Here is a 25,720-nt window from a genome sequence, read left to right as displayed (position 1 = left end):
CAGTATCTGCCATCTCACCATGTATCACAAATAGTTCAACTGAGAATACTGATAAAATAAAACTGATATAAACTATCTGATGTAAACTATCTGAACTATCTAGTGTTCTGATAGTTCAGGCATTTGATTTTCTGAGTGCTCTATCTCAAAGTAGAAAACCAGATTAATACAAACAAAATTATACAATTGCTTTACTTCTATGACTGCTAGTATACTTAGCATCTACAACTGTAAACTGTATAAGGTGACATTTCTATTACTAGGGAGAACAATGATGATGATCAAATGCAAAATGCTATCACTCAGATTACATTAAAATTCATGGAGCTCTGAATAAATGTCTGTGTGACAAACTCAGATGACAACTAAATACCTAAAATTAGACGTGCAACTTTGGTACGTTAGTACTTTGTAATGCAATGTGTTGAACAAAGAGAAAGGTTCCTTCATGGTTTGAAATGGAAACTCACCTCAGATACCTTGAACTACAGTTTGAATCTCATCTTTCATTTCTTAGCGTAGAAAGACCAAGGAGAAGAGCCTCCTAATGTGGGCACGTTAGCAAGCTTCCAGAAATTAGTGTGAGCAGCTCACTTGTGTCACTGCTCCAGATGTTGCTACCACAGGCTAAGCTCAGCCTCAGTTTCACTTTCAACATCGGCAGGATTGGGCACTCTCAGAGCATTTGTGTGGTGCTCTCAAGTGCCTTGTTGTTGTTCCTTAGCCTGAGAAAAGCAACGTGATCCATGTGCCTGACACGGCCATCCAAGACACATCCAAGACCATCCAAGCAACTTCTGAGCATAAACCGGCTATTTCTTTTGCTCTGATACTGCATGCAGACATGAAACATGATCAGCATCTACCCATTTAAGCAGACTACACGCGTTTAAAAATAATTTGCCCACATGTGTGTCTTCATCACAAGCTTTCTCCAAACGGGTAAGTACTCAGATAATAGACGGATCTTGGTAAGAGTTCCAGCTTGGCACAAAGTGCAAGAGGAGGTACAGTTTATAAAACTTGCTTTCAAACACCCCCTTAGAGGATCTGAAAATGGAATTTGGCCCTATGGTTTCTCTGTACACTTAGGTTTAGTAGATGTAATTTTACCTGCAGATTCGAGTTTTAGCTCAGTCCAGGGGCTGCATATGAAATACAGGTCTGGAGTCTGTAACTCTTCCTCACCCTCATATTGTCTCCTCACTCTGCTATTCAAAATGGAATAAATATCACTCACTGTGAGGAAGAATTACTGAAAGAGACCCAGACTACCACGTTTAATTATTGTTTTACAAGAGAACTTAAGTATTGCTTATACAGCTTTATCTTTTTAATCCCCAGCATGTTTATTCACTCGGAAGACAAACTCCAAAAGCTACAGGAATGTGCCCCTATCTGGCTGAGATCATAGCTTTCCATGAGAGCTACATGGCACAGCACAATTAAACCACTGACCAATTGCTGTTGCTGTGGGACAAAAGAATTTTTATAGGAACCAGACCTGGACTCCGCAATTTACTTATCTTCCAAATGACTGTGAAATTTAACTGCCTCCACAACTAAATGGAGGTTTTTGTTTCAACTTCCTATCAACCTGTTCATCATACCTACAAATTAAAATGTGCACAAACTATCAGCCAGGCCTTCTACAAGACTGGAATGAATACAAAGGCAATTCCACTTCCCAATCACTTACATTTTGGAGATGAACTCTCACTACAAATAGAGAGGCCATGTATTCACTTGGTAAGAAAAAAAGTCCTTGTCCACCGCAAGGTGAACAGACTCAAGACACTCTGAACTCTTACTTCAGTCTTTATGAAAAGAGCATGTCAGAAGCTAGCAGTTAAACCAGAGAAACCTTAGGACACATTCTGACAGAATTCTGTACGATAACCACATTAAAGAGACACCCCCAACCCCACGCTGCCCACACACCAAGATTCCACCCGTGTTTCGGAAGCTGACGATGGAACCTTGGCGTCTGGGACCTGCCTAAGCTTCTGCCCTGGCAGATGGCTCCAGCCAGGTTTTCGGGAGGGCTGAGAGGGCCATTTTAGAGTTTCTGAAGTAGCTGAGATGCGTTATTGAATACAAGCCAAAAGACAAATAGTACTTCTACTTTGTATTTAAAAAGTCTCTAGAAAGATTATGTAGTATTTATTTAATCATCTGTATGGATAAAATCTCCAATTTATATGAAAAAATAAACAAACAAAGATAAAGATTAGGAGATATGCCATGTGATTCAATGATTGAAGTTATACTTGTAGCACTGCATTAGCAACAGACTGTGGGATCTTCAGCAATTCACAGTGTACAAGTGAGCAGCTGAGATGCATTGTAACTATACTTAGCAGAGACAACAGCTGTGAATGCAGTAGTAACTTGGTTAGCTGCTATTTGATGTACTCACATCTCTGTGCTTTCTAGAACACTGTTATAACAAAAATCCCCTTCCTAATTTGTCTAGAGAACTTGCAAATATTTTTGAGGAAAACCACTGTAGGCTATCAAGGATCTTGGCAACAGCTTGGAAAGAAAAAAAAAGTATTTATTATGGAACAACATAAGGAAAAGTATTTTTCAGTAGTGCTTTTAGGAAAAGTTATACTGAGTGCCTAACACGTTTGCCAGAAGCAATTATTATGAAGAATTAAGAAGGATTTACTCTAGGAAAAACTAGCTTCAGACAAACCTTGTTTAGACCACATCTTCCATCCCAAATATGCCAATCTCTGTACTTTTAGGTGCACTGTACTTACCACCGTGACTAAAATATGGCAGTTTTTCTGAACTCCCTGCGCCATAGGGCCAATTTTACTAAGTAATGGCTAGTATTTGAAGGCAGACAATAAACATAAGCTGCCTGGGCTTGATATAATTATTTAAGCTAAATACTTATTTTTGACTGATGAAAGCTCCCTGAAACATTCACGTAGGCCACACTTGTGCTTAACCCACACGACACAGTCCTTTTATGAGTTCTAACACATAGGAACAATTGCCTGTTTCGTATTCCTTTCCAGACCAGGTGACCTTTATGAGGCTTTCACTTGTAACAATGAAAGCAATGTCCTTTCACTGCTCATATTCTCAACTCCTTAATGACCGGTAAATTACAGCAGAAGTGTCACAACATGCATTGCCCTCCAACTGGTAAATAACAGAGGCCAGAGGGCCTCTATAGATCTCTGTGGATAGAGATCTAAGTCTATGGATAGATCAAGCCACTAAATTCAGCCTTATCTATATCAAAATAATCTGTAATCAGTATAGTGAATTTCTAAATCAAGTTTTTAAAGAGAAGACCATAATCCATAAAAATCTTAAAATCTTTTTGAGTAGATTGGTTTAATTTTTGGGCCATGGAGACAAAGGTAAGAATTTTGTTGCATCTGTGGCAACCGGTTTCTCAGATCTATACAGCAGAACTCCCTATCATGGCCTGTATGTCCAATATATCAATTTGTTTGTTTATCAATGAATGCTCAAGAATGAGACACTAGTATAAAGATTTTATGGTTCATTTGGAAATCCTGAGGTACAAGGAAAGAGAATTTAATTTAAAGAGTGCAATATTACATCTGTGTAGGCATTAAACCAGAGTAAGAACCACAATAAGAACAACTGGTTAAGTATCAGCTTCATGAATACCACACCCCCAAATTCACACTTCTGCACAGGGTCATGAATAATCACTACTAAGAGTTTTTGCTCCATGAATCAAAATAGAATTTTCCTAATTGTATGAACACAAACATCTGTTTGAGAGACAATAACAAACTCTTCACAAGGGCTCTAATTAGTCTCTTTCCAGCCTGTTCCAATAGCAGTTAATATCACGCCAGAGGCAGGAGTTTGCCTAAAAGCTTGTATTCAGATATGCTTAGTTGTCATACAAACAATCCATGCTAAAGTCTGAAAACCAAACCAGTCTTGCAACCAGCCATTCCACAATGCCAAAGTATCTATGTATAGATACATAGATATGGAGTTCCCCAGCCAAGGAAACCATGCAGTAATACTGGATCAAAGCCTTCCTGGTAAAAGCCTTCCTGCATACATTTGAATTTCATTGTAAAGTTTGTAAAAAGAAATCTGTTCTTTATAAAATTGCCAGTTTGTCTATTTACTTCTTGAAGGGTCAGATATTAGTTTTACACATTTTATAAGGAAACAAAAGGCAATACCTTCTGACAAAAAGCTTTGGATTTTATTGCACTAATAACTAGTGTAAAGTAAAGGTAGATTAAAATTTTAACTTACAAACATATAGTTTCATATGTAAATATAAAATGGAATGTAAAATGCTACGTCCTTTCTAAAATAAAGAAGATATAATGTATTATTTTAAAAGACTTCTTTTGTATTTTACCGGTAAAATTTTCCTATTCCTAGGAAAGTCTAGTAATGCCAACTAGCTGGTCTCATCTTATAGTATTTTTCTTTTGTGGTTAGAAATATTTTAAATGTGTCTAAACCATTTTATCGTTTAAGGCATAGTGTTTTTCTATGCTTATGGTTAACTTATTATATGCCATCTTTTTTTTTTTTTTCTGGAGTATTTACACAACACCAAAAGAATGACCAAGGCTGGCCATAAAAATGACAACAAAAGTCCCCACAAATAAAACTCTTGCATCATGCTACAGATTACAACATAAAATATAGTGGACATTACCGAAAGGAAGCCTTCTTAATATAAAGTAATTATAGGTGTCCGGAATATGTTCCCTATTTAGTTGGGCAATCAGAGGCTGGAGTTTCTCTATTTTTACAGAATTGTAAGTTGCATATTTACAGAAGGATTGCTCCATAAAGAACTTGCTGCAGAATAAACATACTCAATGAGAGAATTTGCAGGCATGTCACCACTCCACCTCCCTTCCCCAGTTATGGAACCCAAAAATGGTTCCTTTGGTGGAAAGCTTCTCATTCCACTTCAACTGCCACGTAACCCCCTTGGCTAGAATATGGCAACATCACCATCATAAAAGAAACAAAAGCACATACGATGGGCATAGGTACTGCTTCTTTTTTCCCTTTCCTTTCTTTGAAGATTTCTCTTTGGAACAGACTTCTTCAACCCATAAGCAGAACAAGCCAAAAAAGATGGCCACTGGCAAGAACTTCATCTTGAGGATTAAGCTTCAGGGAAACCTTCGGTCTATGGCAAAAGGAAATTAAGAGGTTTATGTTAGTAGGGCAAACTAAGGCAAATGGGAACACTTACATGCAAAAAGTAAGCAAAAGTTTTATTTTTGTATACTGGCCATAAAAAAACGATCTTTATTATCTTGGGAAAGAGCCTCGTGAGGTATAAATTTGATGAGGAACCAATTCGGGTATTTTTCAGTGAATTAAGTAACTGTGCAATGTTAAGAGAATTGCAGAGAGGAACGGATACACGTGCTGGTTTGCTGCGGTGGGTTTGAGAAATAATGTGATATCCCTCACCCATGTACCAAACTCCAATCCTCAGGAATTCGGAAAGGGAATTCCCCACCAACAAGCACCATATACCACCCTGCACTTAATATGGCTAAACGTGGCCATAAATAACAAGGCCTAATGACATCGTCCACCCGCAAGCCCTCCGAGACCTCTGCTCGCCCCAGCGGTACCAGTAACTGCTGTGTTAATGATGAGAATGGCTGCGCCCTTAATTCCAGGTGTGGAAGCTGAGCCTGGGTGTCTGTTTTGCGAGGAGCACCCTGGACGCTACAGCCAGCGCTAACGGAGAGCCGCAAAGATGACTAAACACAGCCTGCAGCACACTACGCTCCGTGGCACCCTGTTCCGTTCAGTTTTAATTGCTCAGAGGCAGGAGCCCTTAAACGAGGGCCACAAGCCGAGCCTATGCCAATGCAGAAACCACCCCGTGCGCGCCTAGTCGCAGCTCTGTGACGCTCAGGGCCATTAATTTTGTTTTTTGATTCCACAGCTATCCCCAGCACCCCGTTCCTTTTTCCCTAGGGCAGCGACAACACTCTGTGTACCCTCAGCACCAGCTCTGTTGTATTTATTTATTATTATTAATATTATTATTATTATTATCCCTGGCTGTCTCCTCACCCACCTCAGGAAGCGTCACCGGGGCAGGAGGGCCCGGGCCGCCCGCAGCCGCTCCCGCCACGCGCCCTTCCCCCGCCGCTAACGGCCGCCGCCGCGCGCCCAACCGCCGCTCCCGACCGTTAACGGCCGCCGCCGCTCCCGACCGTTAACGGCCCCGCCGCGCGCCCAACCGCCGCTCCCGACCGTTAACGGCCGCTCCCGCCCGCTAACGGCCGCCGCCGCGCGCCCAACCGCCGCTCCCGCCCGCTAACGGCCGCCGCCGCGCGCCCAACCGCCGCTCCCGACCGTTAACGGCCGCCGGGCACCACGGGGCCGTAGGGCAACAGGTCCCCCCCGCGCCTACCCCACACGGTGAGCGCGAGGGGCCTCCGCGAGCGCCGTTCCCCCGCACCCGCGGAGCCCCCCGCGCTGCCGCCTCCCCGCCGAGCGCCCGCGCGGGCCCCTCGGCCCCGGGCGCCTCCCGCCGCGCGGCGCTGGCCGAGGTGCTGACGGGGCCCGGCCGCGGCGCCGCGCGGGGCGGCCCCGGCCCGGCCGCGGGGCCCTCCCGCCGCTCACCGCCGCTAGGGCCGGGCCATGGGCGCCGGGCGCGGGCGGCTGCCCCGGCGGCGGCGCGGCGGGCCCTACCTCCGTGCGCCCTCCGCGGCCAGTGAGCATGTGCGGCGGCGGCGGCGCACTGAGCATGTCCCGGCCGCGGCGGGAGGGCCGGGCCCGGCGCGGGGCCTGCGCGCCCGTCTGCGCCGCCCGCGAGGAGACGGGACACGGCCAGGCCTGCAGCGGCCACGCTCATCTCCCCGCTGCTCTCCTCTCCCCAGGCACCGCCTGCTCAGCCTGCCGAGAGCCCCGTCTCCCCGTGCAGCACCACTCAGCCCGGCTCCACGTAGAGTCTCTGGGAATGAAGTATCATGGATAACGACAATTACTCATGTTTGCTGGAGGTGCAGTGAAACTTGTGTTTTAAAAAGGTAGGCGTGCCCCATGGAAAAAGCAAAATCTGGTCTGGGATAGGCACATGCCCTTGCTCTAGAGGATGTACGTCTTCCAATTTCTACAGATGTCACAACTGCATTTATTTATAAATAGAGACCTAATGGAATGGAAATCCTGTTCATGAAATTCTGCAGCTCTTATATTCCTTTCCTATAGAATTATAGGTATGCAGTGAACTTTAGCCATAAATGGCAATTTTGCTAAAATTTTGAAAGCTTACACTAGTTAATTTACTACACCAAGTAGCCTTAGGTTAGAAAATGCCTATCCTCCTTCTGGAGTCCCAAGGCATTCGTTCTATGCGTATAGACATGTCATATAGACACATTCTGGAAATAACTCTGTGCCCTTCAGTATTTGCTGCCATATGTTATACATATACTGCCATACATATTTGGAGAGGTGGAGGGCATGGCTATGTATACACAAACGCATATACACATGAGAAAATGCATTGTCAGACTTGGGTCAGTTTAAGGCTGCACTTCTCTCAAGCTCAAACACAGGAACTCGCAGAATTAAACAAAGTAAAGTTATTTCCTGAAACAAAAAACAAAGCCCAGAAAGCCCAGAGGACTTTCTTTACCTTAACACTCCACATGCAGGAAAATAAAATAAAATAAGATATGCCTCTTTTTTCAAAACCCTTTTGAACTGTTTGTCAGGAATAGAAACCAAGTTGTTCTCCTGTTATTCCTGTAGCACTGACATAAACCTATTTGAGATGAGGTGCTTATTGATTGCTACTTCCATTTTTCTCTGCATCTTTCTGGTGTTACTGGAGATTAGAGCATGAAAAAGAAGCAAGCTCTATGCTTAAGACACGAGGACCGATGTGGCCCTCGTTTGTCTGAAGAGAGCGTTGACACTGAGGAGCAGAACAAGCATTTACCACCTGCTGCAGTGGCAGCAGCAGAGCAGTGAATCAATATTAGCACCAGCAGCCTGAGCTAGTGCAGCCATTCCACATTTCTGCATTCTGCTCCCTGCAGCTGTGCAGCCCTGGTGCTTTTTACCTCTTTTTTTACACAAGGTACATAATTGTCTCCTTTGGGCTTCCTGCAAATCCACTGGCATTTGCAAATGCCTCCTACTGCAGCTATAGCCATAAACACTTAAGGAGAGATGAATATCTGCAAGAACTCAACAAGACAAAACATAAAATAAAAATGAATGCCACCCACCCCTTGGGGTCAAATGAAATGAGAACATAAGACTAATATCTTTCTGTAGATAAACTGAGATATAGGTGACAAAGATAAGGTAAGGCAACTGCTTAGCTGAGATATTATACATAACACTTCTAGGTGTCTTACACTTCACAAATAAAAATCAAGAAATGCATGACTGAAATTTTTAAAACATACCTAAATGGAATAGATGTCATCCCTCAGGCAATTCCTGACAGTGAAGGGTGGGTAGGAAAAGGCCTCTTCCCCCTTCTCCCCTCCTATGTAAAAGCTGGCCAAGGTCACATCTTTTTTTACCTAGTAGCGCCTTCTTGGCAAGACAGCAGGACCTGGACAGAAAAATTGTGCTGCTCACCCCTCCTCCCGGCTCAGCATTGCCAGAAGAGCCCCGAGCTCTCATGGCTGCAGGGCTGTGGAGGACAATCTGCAGCTCAATCAAATGTCCTACTGCAGTGCTGCATAGCACGGGTGTGTTTGAAATACTTATGGGGAAGGAGCCTCCTACAAAGGCCAGATATAAGGTTGAGGTACAAAAAGGTGGTCATGAGAAGTGGACCACGTTTTGCTGATTGCTTTTGGACTTCCTTTGTGCTTCAGAGATCCTATTAAAGACCAGTAAAATAAATAAAAATTTTAATAATAAATGAACACATAAAGGCATACCTAATTCCGTCTCAGTATGCAGTGGGCAGATTTAGCTTCCTTTTCTCTTCTTGCAACTGCTGCTCTATTGACTGTTGGAAATATTTCATCACTTCTGTGCACTTCTTAGATTCAATAATAAATTCAACAGATTCCTCATCTTTGACATTCTACTGATAACTATAAAAGAGTTATGTGAACCATAGGCAAAACTTAACAAGACCTTTCCTGATTATCAGGCGAGGGACATTTTTCTTTCTTTAGTTTGGAGTAGGAAAATGTGGAAATCTGAAAACAAAGCAGTCCAACTCCATTGTTCAATTACATGAAAAATGCTTTATAGTTGCATAAGATTAGTCTGCTTTCCCAAGGGAATGAGTTTTAAGAAATCACACTCTGTGTGTGTGCATATTTCAAACTGCTTATTGGAATTTTTTGAACAGATTGATACCATTTTTTACAAAAAAAGCAGAGAGCTCAAAGATACTAAGTCCTGCATAAAGGGTAAAGATAATTGGCTGACAAGACACTCAGCTAATGTCTCTGCAGAAATTAAAAACAAAAAAAGTGAGAAAACAAGAAAGAAAGGCGACTGGCCGTAGTAATTTCTAGGCAGCAGAAAATCCAGGCTGATAGAAAACTGTTTCAAATTCTTTAAATGCAAACATATTGCAATCATAAAGCATCTACTTTGCTAAAGGAGAAGTTATGGCTGAACAGCAGAATTTCTATGACAAATAAAACACATTGTAGCTTTTACCAAGCTGTTTTCTGTAAAGTGAATATGTATTTTAGACTTCTAGTAAGAGAAGAAACTGTAGTACCATTTTCAGATGAATTCAGTTAGAATTCTGATCCGCAACAAGCCCCATGTTGGTTGGATATTGACTTCATTAGTTTTAGTGCTCAGAGAATTAGCTTGTCTTATAATTTGAGTTAATTTAATTCACTCAATTAGAAAATACCTTTTTAGAAGATTTCATGTCATGCAATCTTCATAACTACAGATGCTCTCAATGTTAATCACTTGTCATATCTTGATTACTTTGGGGGTCATTCAGAAAGTATGTCCTAAGAGAGACAGGATTCTGAAGAATACTGAAAATTCCTCCTACTTCTTTCTTTTTCTGCTACTATTTAGAGGTATGCAAGACTACATCATTGTATGAAATTAAAAAATAGTGACAAAATGGGAATTTGGTATAAAAAGGTTTTTTATTCCGGTACCAATGACCAGTGTTTTGAAAGGTACATGAACTTCTTATTTTGGAAAAGGCTTGTGATTTAATTCCATTATGAAATGAAGTATCAAATGCAGCAGAGAACAGAATAGCAAATGAACTATCAGATGAAGAAAATTGTAATTTGTCCGTCTTAATGTTGCAGTTCCCTGATATCTCACTCTTTTACAAATACCGAGTGTGACAGATGATACTTACAGGGTTGATCTGATGCTGGCAAATTCAAACTATTGTGTGTTAGAGGAGGCTCTAAATGCAGGCTTCTGAGAGCGCAACAGGCACACCGAAGTGTCTCGTTTATTAAAATTAACCAAAAAGGCAATTAGAAGCATGTGCACCTTCAAGCCCAGTATTGCTGGTAAGTGTTATAAATTTGGGCTAAGTTATGCATTATGTGCCTGATATTTAAATAGCTTGTCAAAACAGCAATGACGTATATTGATTATAATAGATATAATCATATTAGTAATGTTTGTGCTTCGTGGGAAGCAGCCATATGTCTTAGTGCTGTGGTGGACTGGGATCAGACAAGATGTCCAAAACATATGTTCCTTCCAGGCCTATGCATTTTACTGCTGGAATTTGCTATGTAGCTATGAGTTTGCTGACAGATCCCCACGTGCAAAGCACTGTCAAGCTGAGTCTATGATTTCAGGATTTTTCCACACTCTCTTATTGATAAAATGAATGTACTGTAGCGGGGACCTCCAAAGTCAAGAAGGAAAAAAGACTGCATGTTCTGTAATGACCGAGGATTGTCCAGTATGAAAAGCAGAGGTACTTTAGAATAGCAACATCCATATGCTCTGTGGGATTTCAAGCAGGGAGACAGAAAGGAATAGTTAATGCTAGTGGTGCATAATGTTGTTACCAAAGAGACTTACGGTCTGGGTCACTGAAACCAGTAAAGTTTTTGTTACTGCTATCACTGGGTGAAGAATTCTTACAAAGATCTCAACCTAAAGATCAGACTCCAGAGTGATTAATTCATTTCTTTTGTTATATAAATAAGTCTAGGACTTACTATTAAGACTATTATGTGAGGTTCTGCACAATCCTAAAATATAGCTTAGTCAGCCCAAGAACCTTGTTAACTGTCAAAAAAAAAAAAAAAACACTCTCATCTGAAACACCTCTTCTTGTGTTGAAATATTTTTCTAGTGACGCTGAAGTAATTTTGAACTCAGTTTGTACCTTTAAGACCCACAGTCGGTATAATGTCTTTAAAGACAAAGAATTTTTACACACAATCATATACATATAGTAATGTTAAAAGACTAGCTACATGTCTCTCTAAAATTATTCAGAGTCATTTTCTACTGTAGGATAATTGTTTGAAAAGTTCAGACTTTCAAGCCTGTCAAGCCAGCCTTTGGCAAAAAAATAAATACAATCAAAATAATGATGTATCCACACTTGCGTTTGATTCACATGTTCCGATAAAACTGTGCAATGATTTATTAGGTGGCTGAACACGTATAGGGCCAGATTCATTTCTTTGTGGATTATACTGTCATTTTAGTATTGAGATACAAGCTATTGGTGAAAAGGATTAATCTGTCAGCTTAAACATTCAGTGTTTGTTCATGCATAAATGGAAGCAATCTGGGATGTCCACCTATAAATGACTTGTGAAGAGTTAGTGCATAATAAGTAGTTATTAATTGTTATTAACATGCTACAGGCATCCGCTGCATTCTGACTAACTGTACTGCAGCTTAGCTGTACATGTCAACAGGAGGATATAGCTGTGCATTGGAAGGATTCTTGAACAGGAAGACAGTTGTCATTGAAATGTCATTCAACAACATGCTACATTCTTTCTGCCGCATGAGCACTTTCCAAAGGTATTTACTGCAGCAGAGGATTAAGTACCTGTCTTTATTTCCTCTGCTTATAGGATAAGATGAAAAGTAGAGACAGATGCCTTGTTTCACAAGTCAAAGCAATTTCAGCTAATATGAGAGTTTTAAATATGACTGAAGACTTTTGGCAGACCATGTTGGTGAAAGATAGCTAGATATTTCCTGGGAAAGAGCTGAGACCCTTCAATGTCACATAAAAAAATCTATTTTGCCCACCAAGTGCTTTCATTCCACCTAAATTTTACTGCTAATGTTCTTTAGTGTAGCTGCTCTTTATTTAAATTCTTCTTGATTTGCCCTCGGTCTGAACAGCTGTCAGCTACCTGCTAGACATATGGTGCCAAAGGCCCATGGGGCAAAATTCTTACAACCTACAAGATGCTCAGCTGCAGATTTAGAACATTTTAGCACACTCGGACTGGATTATAAGGAATCTTACCTATCCCAGACACCAACATCAAACAAGGCTGGAGCCCCAAAATTCATCACCTACCTGCCAATTAAAGAAACCAGATATATTTTTTTTCTTTCTTTGAGAGCTACTTCAGCAAATCTCAGTATAGGAGCTTAGTTTGATTCTTAGCCTGAAACACTGATATTATGCTATCATTGTGCTATAATGAGTTATAATTTTAAGACATTTCCTCATCCAGATCTAGCAATTCAAAAAAAAAAAGACACTTTCGTAATAAATTTGTTGTCTAGAAGTGCATCAGTTTTCATAGTTCCTATAACCAGCAAGAACAATCTGTGCAGATTGAAGGAACTCTTGATAGGTCCTGAAAGGCACCGTTAAATTTACTCTTAAGCTCAAGATCTGTTACTTTTTTTTCTCAGAAAATCCAAAGAGCTGATGGTGTCAGACTGCTGATTCTTTGGGTAAGGAGTGAAATGGAGGCTTATATATACAAAGACTATTATCTGTACAGCACTAGAAATCCTTGAGAATGAATAAACTCAGCAAGAATTGGAACCTGCAGCAGAAATACAGATATGTCACACACTATTTAAAGGGTTTTTCAACAATAGGGAATGTTGGAGAAAATTAAGGGTTGAAGCAATTGCTGTTATATGAACCCACTTGACTAAAGGTATTTCTCAGAGGTTTCAATTCAGGCAAGAACACACGAAAGGCCGTGTCCTCCTAGTTTGAAAAGACTACTTCATAGAAATCATAATTACACACTTGGTGCCTAGTTATTGTACTACATGGTTTCTTAGAAACTATAATAACAATTAATAATTTCCAAAATAGAAACTTCTACAAATGTGTTACCCAGAAAGCCCTGTAGAAATCCTGTGCAGCTTATAATGACAACCTGTTGTGGAAACAACTATTTTATTCATTATAGCTAAAATGTGCAGTGTAAATGATGTACGTTACATACACAGTAAATTAATCTAAAGCTGAAGGTTCAAGGAGCTGTGATGAAAACTTGTGAGATGCTAATTCCTTTTTCATGTCTGTAAATAAGAGATGCCAGAGGTTTTACATTTGTGGTCACTCACTGTTAAAGAATGCACTGGCCTTTTACTTCATCCTTAGCATAATTTTCCCTCCTCTAAAATATATCCCCTTCTTCCTTGAACTAGGAGAGGCTTGTATGTGCTAATGGACCTGACACCAGTGCTGCTAGAGAGAACTACTTTTTATGCTGGGAATAATGCTGTTATTGAAAACATACCTTCTCCCCTCCAGGGTATATCGGATTATCTCTGCCTTACATAGGAGATCCGTGTTATCAACTTAAACCAACCAGAAGAACTCCTGTTATTAACTGTGACTTGACTTTTTTTATATACATATATATATTTTTTTTACGATTAGGGATTTGTATTTCATTTCACTGCTTATCTTGAACATAATAGTTAAAATCAAAGATCCTACAATCATTTTGAATGCAGAACTCAATGGAAACTTTCCATTTTGAACACCTAAAGGACTTGGAGACTCCCCAAATAGATATTTTATCAAAGTACCGTTCTATTATTTTGTATGCTATGTAATCGAAATAGTTTTCATGTGAATACCTTGCTGACGTTGGTCATTTTACATAGATTGTCAAATTAATAGATAAAAGCAGCCCTACTGCAGAGCGTGGGTCCTGCTAGTGCAGTACTGTGTCTGCAAAACTGACCACAAGCGCATGCCTAAGGAAGAATATGGACAGGACAACTTCATATCCTAGTCATCTTTCAAGCTCTGGCAATTTTTGGAATTTCCTGTTCCTGTTTTGAAAGAACATAGAATTTAGGATGTTGGAACAAGCACATTCCCCTCGCTTCCCCCACATTAGAAGAGAGGAGTCTGTGGGGCAGCCTGAGCGCACAGAGGAGCTGTCACACTGTAGAGAAATAGTCTGAGCCTGGCTGTCAACCATCGAGCCTCAGCTCCAGGGACCAGATTGCTGCTGCTGAAGGGCAAGCGTCGATAAACAGGAATCAGATAAATGGATAAATAATACAAAATAGATAAATAAGAGTCAGAAATGAGTCAGTATCTAATCACAGGCCTGCATCACACATGCATAAAGAGGCCGCTGCCCAAGAGCCGTTCATCCACACTGCGAGTGGAGTGGCTCAGTGGCGCTCTGACGCGCGCACTAAGCCTTGGTTCCACCAGCGTGGGCACAGCAATGCTGCACTTCGGTATATGCTGCAAGACTCCCAGCTGTAAGCGCGAGGCAAATTCAGCCCCCCTAGTATACTAAGCACAGTTGTGCAGCTATTTTCCCCCAAAGCAAAATAGTCACTTTGAGTTTACTTCACATAAGTCACTTAGTGTCAGTAAAAGCAAATCACTCTCCTTTATCCGTTTCTCCCCAGACTGAGTCAGGAGTAATCTACTAGCAGTTCACAACAGCAGCTAATGGTTTTATCTTTTGTGCTAATGCAGCTACATACATTGAATATATTGGGAATATAATCCTCGGGTTTGTGAATACCTCCTTCTTTCTCTTGATGGAGAACCAAGCGGCTTTTCTAGTGGCCTTCTTCAATAACAGAAACATGACTGTGCACAGACGCTGGCTAGATTTTGAAGTGATTTTCCATGAATTTGTTTGGCATTCCTATGAAGGTTGTGACACTGTTCTTTTAGGTCTACAAGCGACTGCATCCTTTCCAGCTTGTACAGAAACTTTTGCTATCCTGACGCCAAACTCATTTTTGTTAATGGGCTCAATCCACTGTCAGTGCAATCAGTGAAGTGCATTTTTCATCAGTCCTAATGGGAGCTGGACTAGCGCCTGTGTTTCTAAATAAAGCCAAATACTGGGCTTATTCTGTATTCAGTTATACACATGTAAATTGGAAATGGGCCAGTTGGCAACTCCTTTTTTCTTTTATTCCCTTTTGTGTTTTGTGTGAGGAAAAGAAACCCACTTTATTAGGGTGAAAAGGGTAAACCAGCAAGATTACAAGGATGAAACCGCCATTCTCTTTTCAAGTGATGTTACACTTGATCTGGATGTCTCAGCTCAAAAGGAGCTTTATAAATTATCCCAAGTTTAGCATCCTGAATAACTTACAGCAGCCTTAGGGCTGATATGACTTAAATTCAGCTGTCCACATATTAAAAGAAACTTTTATATTACTTTTGGTTAAGTATAACAACACTCAAACTATACCTTTTACATGGCACCCATGTCTGAGACAGAATGTGAACTAAACCTATCATGTCTGTTCTAGTCACCCCTTCCCCTCAGGAATTTCTCTTCATTTATTTGCTTTGGCGAAGTGGAAAGATTTTTGCACGGGCTCTGGCGTTTCCATGTGTCTAAAGATATCATAACACAATCCCTGTATTTGACATGCAGGTGGATTATGACAACAGGTTATGCAGCAGAGTTTTGAAAATAAGAATGACAATCTGTTGAGTTTTCAAATGATAATAGTTTTCTACACAGTTTCTTATGCATAAAAATGACAGAAAAAAAAGTGCTTGAGAACACATGCAACATTGCCAATGAGCTTACTCCAGCTACTTCAAAAAAACTGGAAGTCTTCTACCTAGTAAATTTTTTCTCATGTATTTTCTATAGGAATTGCCTCACATTTTTCTAGGTATTTGATTCCCACATGTTGAGTCTAGCAAAAACTGATAATAAGTTTTTTCACATTTTAAATTTTATTCAGTGAGTTTAAATCATTAGCAACAGATTTATAAACTGCAGTTTTATTCACTGTCTTTCACTCTGCTCATTCCTGTTTGAAAAATGGTGATGATCGTAAAAAATCTGATGTCTAACAGGAAAATAATAGCATTTACATGCATATGCAAATATGTACAACTACATAGATAATTACTGACTGTATCTTGCACAATATGTGTCTTACAAAATGAGTGTAAGGAAATGATCATTTAGAGGACAGAGACTGTGATAGAAATCGCGTGGAAAGTGGCGTTGGAGATGAGCACATAGAGAAGAGCAGGCCTCGAAGACTGGCAGGCACTGGGTAATCCCATAATCCTTTCATTTGGTAGAGAGTCATGAACAAATATTTTCTATCATCCTTGAAAACCTGTCTTCACTGACAGATTCTTTCTGTGTCGTTCTGCATTTAGCTATCAAAATGTAGAAGACTTTCTTTCTTTCTTTCTTTCTTTCTTCCTTTCTCTCTTTCTTTCCTTCCTACCTTCATTCCTTCATGGAATAAATAAATAAAATAATAATAATAATAATAATAATAATAATAATAATAATAATAATAATAATAATAATAATTCCCCTAACTGTTCTCTTACTGTTCTGTTCTGGACTGCTGAGCTAACAGGCAGCGCTGTTGGTTTCCATGGAAGCTGGAGTTATTGGTGGAGCAATCAAAAATGGTTCACAGAGGGGAAATTACCTTTTCTTCTCCACCTTTCACAGCCTCAGTCATTTTCCCTGGCACTGATATAGTTAAAGATACAAAGGCACGCATCAAGTTTTGGTATTTCAAAGATAAGCACAGCCACATTTTAATAATCTGAAAATTGGACTGCATGAGTTGTGGAATATTTACTAGTGACTTATAGGGGTCAATCAATGTTTGCCAAAGCTCCTGGAAAAATTTTCTAGCTGTGTTTCAAAGGATTGTAATAATTAAATGAGTGACAGAAACATCAGTATGAAATATGAGCACCTTTTTTTTTCACTAGCTATTAATTGCCTGTTAGGTAAACACTGAGGAATAAAGAATACATAACTTTCCCTGTGAGAGAGTAAGAGATGCTTTGACAAAAGTTCAGTTTATAAACATTTATCAAAATACCTACAGGATTACAGGCAGAGATGGACATTTTCAAGCAGTTGTCGTGATGGTGATAAGATATGTCATTGACCTACAAATGGGAGCTTACCAGTTCAAGTTACCAAATTCTTTCAACTACTGCCTTGAATGGAATTCAGCAGAAACAGTTTCCAATTAGAGAAGTCCTATCAAGGCAAAAAGGATCATTGTTTGGGCTGTCATCCCAGCTGATGAATTTTCTCACCTGTGAGGGCTTTTTCATCAATTACTTTATCTTCTCCTCCAGTGATATTTCTCTTGTCAATGGTTTTATACTCTTTAATTCACTGTTTCCTCTTGATTTCTAGGCTGCTGCATTTACTTAAAGACATTTTGCTTATTGCTACAAGTGAGTTTGGTTGTACATATTTAATTAATGCTATGTTTTATGTCAATATATGTATGTGTCCCCATTTATTTGAGCCACACGGCTTATCTTTGCTTCCTCTTCAAACAACTCAACTCCTCTTATGTCTTTCTTTTTGTTTTCCACAGAAAAATATGTGATGAGTGATACAAGGTTCCAGTAGTGACAGAACCTTTCCATACAGAAATTCTATCTCATTCCAGTCCTTTCTAAGCTATGAGATATAACATTTTCAAAGCCACATAGATAATTTACTGTGATGGAACGAGTGGTGACATAATGCACTTCACTCATGGGAAAGAAATAGGAATAGGTTTTATTGGTAATGGCAATGGTTTCATGAGATTCTATGGCAAGGTCACTTACTAGTTACTGCATGGAGGTTCAAGGATTACCAAGGACACCCTCCCGTTGGGTCACGAGGTTCAGTCTGGGCTTCCTCGCTTTCCAAACTCCTTCTGAGAGGAGTCTGGGTGCAACTGGATCCAGTCCTAGTCCCAGACCTGGTCAACGGTTTAAGGGATTTGTGCACAGTTACAAGGTAAAGTTTACAAGTTCAAAAAGGGAAGGGCGCGCTATAGTCACTTACCACGAATCTGTAGTGGGAGGATCTCTTAACCTCGAGAAGTATCCTTGAGAGGCGTCCCTGCTCAAGGGGACATCCCAGTGTGCAGCCCATTGCCATGCAAGGAGAGCTCAATGGGCTCTTGGGCTGTCCCCAAGGATAAGATGCCTGACTGATAGTCATTCTTTCCATTCAGAAATGACTGTTGGCTGGTGTACTCACAGTTAGCCTTATCTCCCCGTCAGGACAGGGCCATCAGGACTGTTATTGATGGTTGATGTCTGGGTGGGGGAAGAAATCAGCGAGGCGACTACCAGGATCAGATAATGTGGTAGTTAACACCTGAATAGGGCTATGTGTGAGAAGTCAGGCTGAGCTGGGGAAGGAGCCCGTCTGTCTCATTTACCCATACATTCTCTGTGTTTTTTAAGAAAGAAGAGTTCTTGAAAGATGGACTTCTCCCTAATGAAGTCTAAAATTTCATTTAAAATGCTTGATTTTCATTATCCAAGAGACTGTAATTCTGGAGAATAACTTGCAATATGAGAATTCTTAACATTTTTTATCTATCTGTTCCAGATTATCTGGAACATAAGATCATTTGTGCTTAAGACCACAACTGATAAAATAATTACTCAGTGCTTGAGATCTACTGGAATTTGTTCCTAAACAAAAAGACAATTTCGGTGTTCTCATGCCGACATTTTAGAGGTCCTCCTCAGCATAGATCTTCGAAGTATTTGAAACTGAGGTAGAAGTATATATATAATCCCAGATTTATATATGATTCTGACTTTGTCACTTTGATAACCAGTGCTATGTACCAAGAGGTCTGCTGTAGTGTTCATTATTACTCTTGGACTTGATGCTAAATGAAATCTTTAATCTGAAGGGAAGTGTTTTGAGGGACTCGAGGGAAGTGTCAGGTGTTCTGTATGAGCAAGTGCCAGAGCAACGTCACGGAAGGAAAGAGATATGAGAAAACTGAAAAATGTTTGCCAAATTCCCATCACTTCTGAGTGTATTTGCAGATATTCCTGATATTCATGCACACAAATACTCTGAACTCCCATACTTTTAGTAGGTGAATTGAATTCCTGCATCACTGTGCTTATACAGGTAATGTACTGAAAGTATTTATTTTCAGATTACAAAAAAAAAAGAGATTTTCAGAAGAAAAAAAAAGTCGCCGAACCATTTTTCCCTACACAAGAAACACTGGACACAGGAAGCCTCATGAAAGATTACCATAAAAGCTAAAAATAAACAGGGATTACTTGAAAACACAATTGCTCAATATATCCAGAACTGCCAGCAGCCGTTTCCTCTTTAGGCAATTGACTTCATAACCTTACCCAAAGAAATTTCCTGGTCAACAAGTCTTTTCAGAGGCTTTGCTAAAAGAAAAAAAAATACCTTGGTTTTATTTGGTTTCCTTCAGACTGAGTCACTTCATAAGAATTCAGACTAAACAGTTATAGAAGTTGCTAAAAGTAAACTAGTTTGTCCCTGTAGAGGAGTAAAGGCAAACAAGCAGCTATGAAAGCTTGTTGGAAAAAATCTCATTAGCTTGAAGGGGGATTCAGATATCTACTGCACGTCTCTATCTGTGTATTGCAAGATATTTTTTTGTTATTTTTTATTATTATTTTTTATTATTTTTTATTATTTTTTGAGCTTTCGTAGACCCTCACTGGTATAAAGTAGGTGAAGGATTTCAGACAGAAAGGGTTAGCTCCAAACTGAGTATTCAGATAATTACACATAAGAGTAGTAAATATTCTGTGAGCATCACCTGGTCCTCAGTGATGACCTTGGGGGGATTATTTACATGAACAAATTCAAACATGCCGGACTATGTGTTAGTAGCAAATAGAACCCAGTCTCTTTCCTAGTTCTAGCCAGTGATTGATATTTGAAGCAGTGACAAATCTAACAAAGGTATCTAGAGTGGTGAAGTAAGAAATTCTGGCTCCCCTTTCCATCAGAATCTGGATATCTTTCTGTTTATACAGCAGCGTGGACAAGTGGGTTGGCCATAATCTGTTATAGAGCTTCAAAGCACAAAGCACAAATCATATCCTTAATTCCAGACGTAACTCTTATCAATAAAGCTTCATAAGATATGATGAAGAGATCTGTATGGAACAAGACACAGGAGGCACCTTCCATTTCAAATGCTTAGATTATTTTTAGAAGTCCTCCCAGTCTTAATGGAAACAGGCAGTTCACATTCCAAAGACTCACCGGCTCTTCTTTTTAGATTTCACAACTGCAAACACACAAGCCTGAAATCTGACTTAAAAAAAGATATGTCACAGAAAGTTTCCTATTAGAAATGTTTTTAACCACAATGGTCTAACAGATAATTATTTTATTTTGGTAGAGGCTTGCAGCTATGGCTCTATGTTGAAAGTCAGATCTAAGCACATGCTGAAACACTCACTTTCAATTAAATGCTCCCAACTGTTTTTTTTTTTTTTTTTTAATTTCAGTATTGGATTTTACTACCTCTTATTTTGCTCCAAAGAAAAGCTGTTTTTAAAGAAAGAAAATAACAATTAAAATAAGATAACACCCTGCCAGGACCTTTTTAACATAACTAAAATTATTTGTGCATATCCATGTCTTAGTCTGACCCACTCTAGATGTAATAGTTAAACCTATTGTTAACTCTGTACAAAGTAGATCACTTAAGAGAATGAAGTCTTGTACTTTTTTTACTCATTTTAACAAACATTTGACATTGTGGTTTAAGAATGCAGCGAAATTTCAATTGACAGACATGGTTAATCTCCCTTTCTGATGTTTCATTCCTCTCTACAGATGTTATGGATATAGGGCCATCCACAGATAAAGTGCTGATTGAGCTGTAATAGACGCTGGTTCTTAAAACATGCTTTGAAAAAAAACAGTGCGCTTTTTTAAACCTTAAGGTCTTTTCTTGCTGCTTCTGCTTTGGTCGTCTATTGCAAACTTCCTGTCTACCTGCCACAAACATTTGATTACAGCTTCTCCACCCATCTAAAGAGGAGTGAAAATCTTGCCCTGAGGCCGATGGTCACGGAATCAAGGAAGAAAACAAGTTGTTGTTCAGCCTGGAAGTGTCTGCAGCCAAGAACCGCAAAGAACCCTCTTTCCTACTGTCAACATTCAAACTCCTTCTTACTGTATGTTAACCACGTTATAATTGTATTTGGAACCCAGCTTTTAGCTAAATAAATAAATAAATAAAGCTAGATGGCCAGCGCAGGCTGTAGGAGGTCAGCGCAGGCTCTCCTGGCAGACCAGACCAAATGTGAACAAATAGGAGAATACAGATGTTATGTGAAAACAATTTTTCTAAAATAATTTTAGCAATACAGGTGAAGCCCAGGAGTCCTAAGTCTTTTTATCACTCAACATTTTATATAAACATGTAGGTTAATATCACTTAAGCCTCTTCCTCAAGCAGAATAGTTTGAAGATGATCTCTCAATACACAAGAAGCAAAGGAGGACAAAACATTCGCGTGTTGCAAAAAGGCAAAACTATGAACAGGAGCAGGAGCAGGACTCACTACTTACAGGCGATGTGTGGAATGGCAAGCACCTCTATAACTGCATAGACCATGTCCCCAAGCCTCTGTGGCTGGGAAATTCATCTTCTCTAGCCCCATGATTCTCTACTACAGATCCAAAAGTCTTCAAGGAATTGAATTACAAATAGCGGAAGAGTGCAATAAAAGACTGCACTAGAATAAAATATCTTCAGATACGAAAGAGCAGATTCTGTACAGAATGTGAGGACTCGTAATGCTCTCACTATATAACACAAACTTGTTGCAGCTGAGAGAATTTCAGCTCATAGGCCCTATGTTAGAAATGCCAGACTTCATTCCGACCCACATCCTTTTCCTTTTTCTTCCAGGTCAAGGGCATGGCAAAGACTGAAAAATACCTCAAAGGAAAAAAAAAAACCAAACAGTTTCAATGTCTTCAGACAGGAATTCTCGTGGCACATTCTGCTCAGTCAGGGGCGTTCTCCTCCTTTCTTCGTCCCCTTTGGAGCAGGGTCCCCTCCTGGCCGCCCGGCCGAGGCCGCGGAAGCCCCGCTCAGGCTCAGCCCGCAGGCAGTTCATCTCCCGGAGCGTTCGGCACGGGCTGCTGGAACTGCTCTGTAAGGCAGGGGAATCCTGCACCTGCAAAGGCAGAACATATTCAATGTTGAAGAAATCACAAATACAGGTGTATGAAAACATCACAAAAAACATCAGGGAATGTGCTTATAAATTTATCTGTAAATTGTCTAAATCAGCTAAAATTAATGCCTCCCAGCAAAGTTCCACTTTCTCAGCACAACCAGCTATCAAGTACAAGAGAAGGAATGTGTTTTGTAATTATTTGACATCCTGATTCAACCAGGAAGAAAATCCAAGTGTTTCTTTGTTTCTGTTCTTAAGTCTTTGTACCATTAACACCTTATATATTACCTCATTCTTTAACCAAGGGGTCAATACATAATTGCAATTATATTACACAGCTTCCCTTGAAGTGTTGTGTGACTCAAAGCTGCTTCATAGTAATTTCTTCTGGTGAAATTAAAACACATTCAGACAGGATTTAAGAATGCTATACTTAGTTCCATGGCTGTGCGTGGCAAGGAAGGAAGTCTGAAGATATTTTTGACATACGGCGTTAACTTTGGCTTGTCGCAGCGTGCTGACTGTGGTCACAGGTGATGCGGAGCAGAGCGGGTTAACAGCCGGCTCCTGCACACTGCTCAGTGCAGTTCATGCTGCTGAACGGATGGTCACGTCGTGGTGGTTTTGCTGTGCTGTTTTGGTGGTGTTTACCCCTAGGTGGTTCTAGGGAAGCTCCCCGCTTGCTCCGCTCTGGAGCAGTGGCTTGTCTGGAGCCTGCAAACGCCCCGCGCTCTGTGCTAAGGCTACGGCAAGCAAAGCCAGCTACAGCCCTGGGCAAAGGGCCCATGGAACAAGGTGCAAAGAACATGGCCAAAATGGTAGATCTGGAACCAATATGCCCATCCGTAATCTTAAAGGGCATTTAAAACCGTATTAACTTGGTACCGTCTAATATAAAAATTATCCCCTTGTGGATCAGAATTAAAATACACACTTTCTTTTCCATTTGTATGTTACTCTGGGTAGCAATACAGAATAATCTGAGTGAATTAGATGTTTCATCTGAACCTATTGCATCCACAGAATTAATTTAAATATATAATCATACTTATCAATGCTTGGAGCTTTGAGATGGTGCAGTTTCATACTCTGCTGATGATATCTGAGCCAAAAAGCCCACAGCCTCAGCCCTTGTAAGATTTGCTGAGAGCATGAATGGGAAAATTCCCGTATTAGCCAAAAGGCTGGGTGTTAAGTCACTGTCACGGAACCTCCCAGTCAAATTTTGGAATCCATCCGGGTGTCCGTTCTGCAGAATCCCCCCAAATATCAGAGTCATTCCTGTTGAGGGTGGGTTCCTATAGTGCACATGTGAGTAACTTCCTGAGCTAGTTATGAGCTTAGCCTAAAACCATGCTTTGTTCTCGGTTTAGGAAGGGACTTACGGACATGCGCCAAAGGATTATAATGAATCACTTTGATACCACACAGCAGCCCAGACCACAGTAATATCAAATTAAGTATTTTATTTTGCATACATACAAATATATTTATATCCTCATGTATTTCCAATTTCCTGAAGACAAAGAAAGATGAATGTAAGACAAGATCTTTGTTTTTTTCTTTTTTTTGGGGAAAGGTCTTGGTGGCTTCTTAGAGTACTTCTGTCCCAAATGGATTCATAGTTCTTAGGAAACCTGTGATGGAAAAAGCAAGAGACAGATTTCTGCTACTTTGAGACAGCAGCAGGTTTGTTGCAAAATAAAATGCCAGATCATCAAACCGATTATGCTTTTGGAAAGGACATTTCTAGCTCAGAAAGAGGTCATGTTAAAAACAAAACTAAAACACTGCTAAACAAATTTCCAGCCCTTAAGGCTCATTTTATTCTCAGTCCTTTGGATCACTTTTTCCTTGTTTGTTTGTTTTTAATTCTGTATTGGCACGCATATAATTGTTGCAGATCAAGATGCAATTAACTACAACACTTTCCTTGACACATCTCTAAAGACCGAGTATCAGATTCCTTTAAAATGCAAGAGGGCCCTTCCCCCTAGGGCAACAAAAAGCAGGGCCAGTTCCTATTAGTTACGATTCCTTCCTGGAAGAAGCTAAACCGTTTCATTCTAGACGGCTCTTTCTAGCTCAAGTAATAAAGACAGGTCTGGAAATCCAATTACCATCTCTCGTCTGGGGTTTGTTTAATACGTTAGAGAAGGTCTCAGAGAGAGAGATCCAGAAGACATATTTAAGAGGTTTTACTTTTAAATTTTATGTTTGTATCCTTACTGTTTACAGTTCAGGTTTTAAGTAATGTAATTTTAAAAGTAAATACACTGTATTTTAGCACTGCTTAGCCTTTTATTCTTTCTTTCTTTTTTTTTTTTTTCTTTTTTTCTGGCCAGAACATCAGAGAAAACTTATAGTTTTTCCGCATTCTGTTTGTGGCTCTGGCACTGACTTGCATCTCAGTCCATAAAGCAATGGAAATGTGGTTGTGTTTACCTAGATAAAAAACTACTGAGAACAGAGAGAGAGGGATGAGCATTCATTCAGAGAATTAGTTTTAGCCCTACATATGTCAGTTTTGATTTTCATCCTTCTAAAACCAGAGTGAAGGTATGTGACAGGAACAGGTGTGGAAATCTATGGGGTTTTTTAAAGGATATGGAAGGGCAGTTTCAAATCACAGCAATGAAAAATATCAGGCTTGAACTGCTTGCTCAGTCAAAACAAGTAAGCACATTTTAAAGACAGTATTTGCAGTAACTATTTCATCCACGACCTGGAAGAAAAGTCACAAGACAAAAAAACCCACACTCTGCTATGCTGAGAAGAGTAAATGAATCAAAATCCATTGCATAAACAGACCACTCTGACTTACATTTGTAAAACATCTGAAAAGGTTTGAATAAAACCTGCTGTACCAACGAAAATCATTTATGGTATGGGTGGAATGATTATGTAACTTTAACTTAGATTTTGTGGTGAGGTGATGCAATATGAATCAAATGCAAGTGCATAAAAATTAGTTTACACAGGCTACCAAAACCTGTGTTTCCCTGATCAGACAATTTACTTGTGCATGTAACTTGCTCGGCACACAGGATCCGCTGCGCCACGCTGCCAACGTATTTGCTTTGTCAATTAAGAAAGATTGATCCCTCGTGCATTTTCTCATGAGCTTTCCTTTACAGGGGCGCTCAATTTCAAAACAGAGAAATCCACACAGCCTTCCTAAAGGGCAAACAACAGAAGCTGGCCTTTTTAGTGAGTTTTTTTTTGGGGGGAATGGTAATTAAAGTACATTAAAAGCAAAGCTGAGACGAAGCTAACAGGAATTGCTTTGTTGAAGGGATCTGTGTTTGGAGCAAAATAGGTATTA

At 40.1% G+C, this 25,720-nt stretch overlaps 1 protein-coding gene across 3 annotated transcripts in view; it reads right to left on the bottom strand.

Moving 5' to 3' along the window:
* Positions 1-6,666, bottom strand: part of GLRB (glycine receptor beta) — a 45,061-nt gene extending 38,395 nt beyond the window's left edge. Inside the window, exons 1-2 of one of the 3 annotated variants that reach the window (XM_088528085.1) lie at positions 6,637-6,666; positions 5,020-5,173 (exon numbers count right to left, since the gene is read on the bottom strand). In XM_088528085.1, coding sequence (XP_088384211.1) covers positions 5,020-5,141 — 122 coding nt within the window. In that variant the 5' untranslated portion in view covers positions 5,142-5,173; positions 6,637-6,666. Of the gene's footprint in view, positions 1-5,019; positions 5,174-5,591; positions 5,610-6,636 lie in introns of those variants that run through there. The other 2 variants (XM_088528086.1, XM_088528087.1) reach the window with 2 other exon arrangements.
* Between the last annotated feature and the right edge of the window lie 19,054 nt (positions 6,667-25,720).

This window comes from Tinamus guttatus, unplaced genomic scaffold (assembly GCF_059628265.1).
Source record: "Tinamus guttatus ecotype Peru unplaced genomic scaffold, ASM5962826v1 Tinamus_guttatus_pri_ptg000301l, whole genome shotgun sequence".
Classification (NCBI taxonomy): Eukaryota; Metazoa; Chordata; class Aves; order Tinamiformes; family Tinamidae; genus Tinamus; species Tinamus guttatus.
Note: the sequence above shows the minus strand (reverse complement) of the source record. Positions and strands in the feature narration are given on the sequence as shown.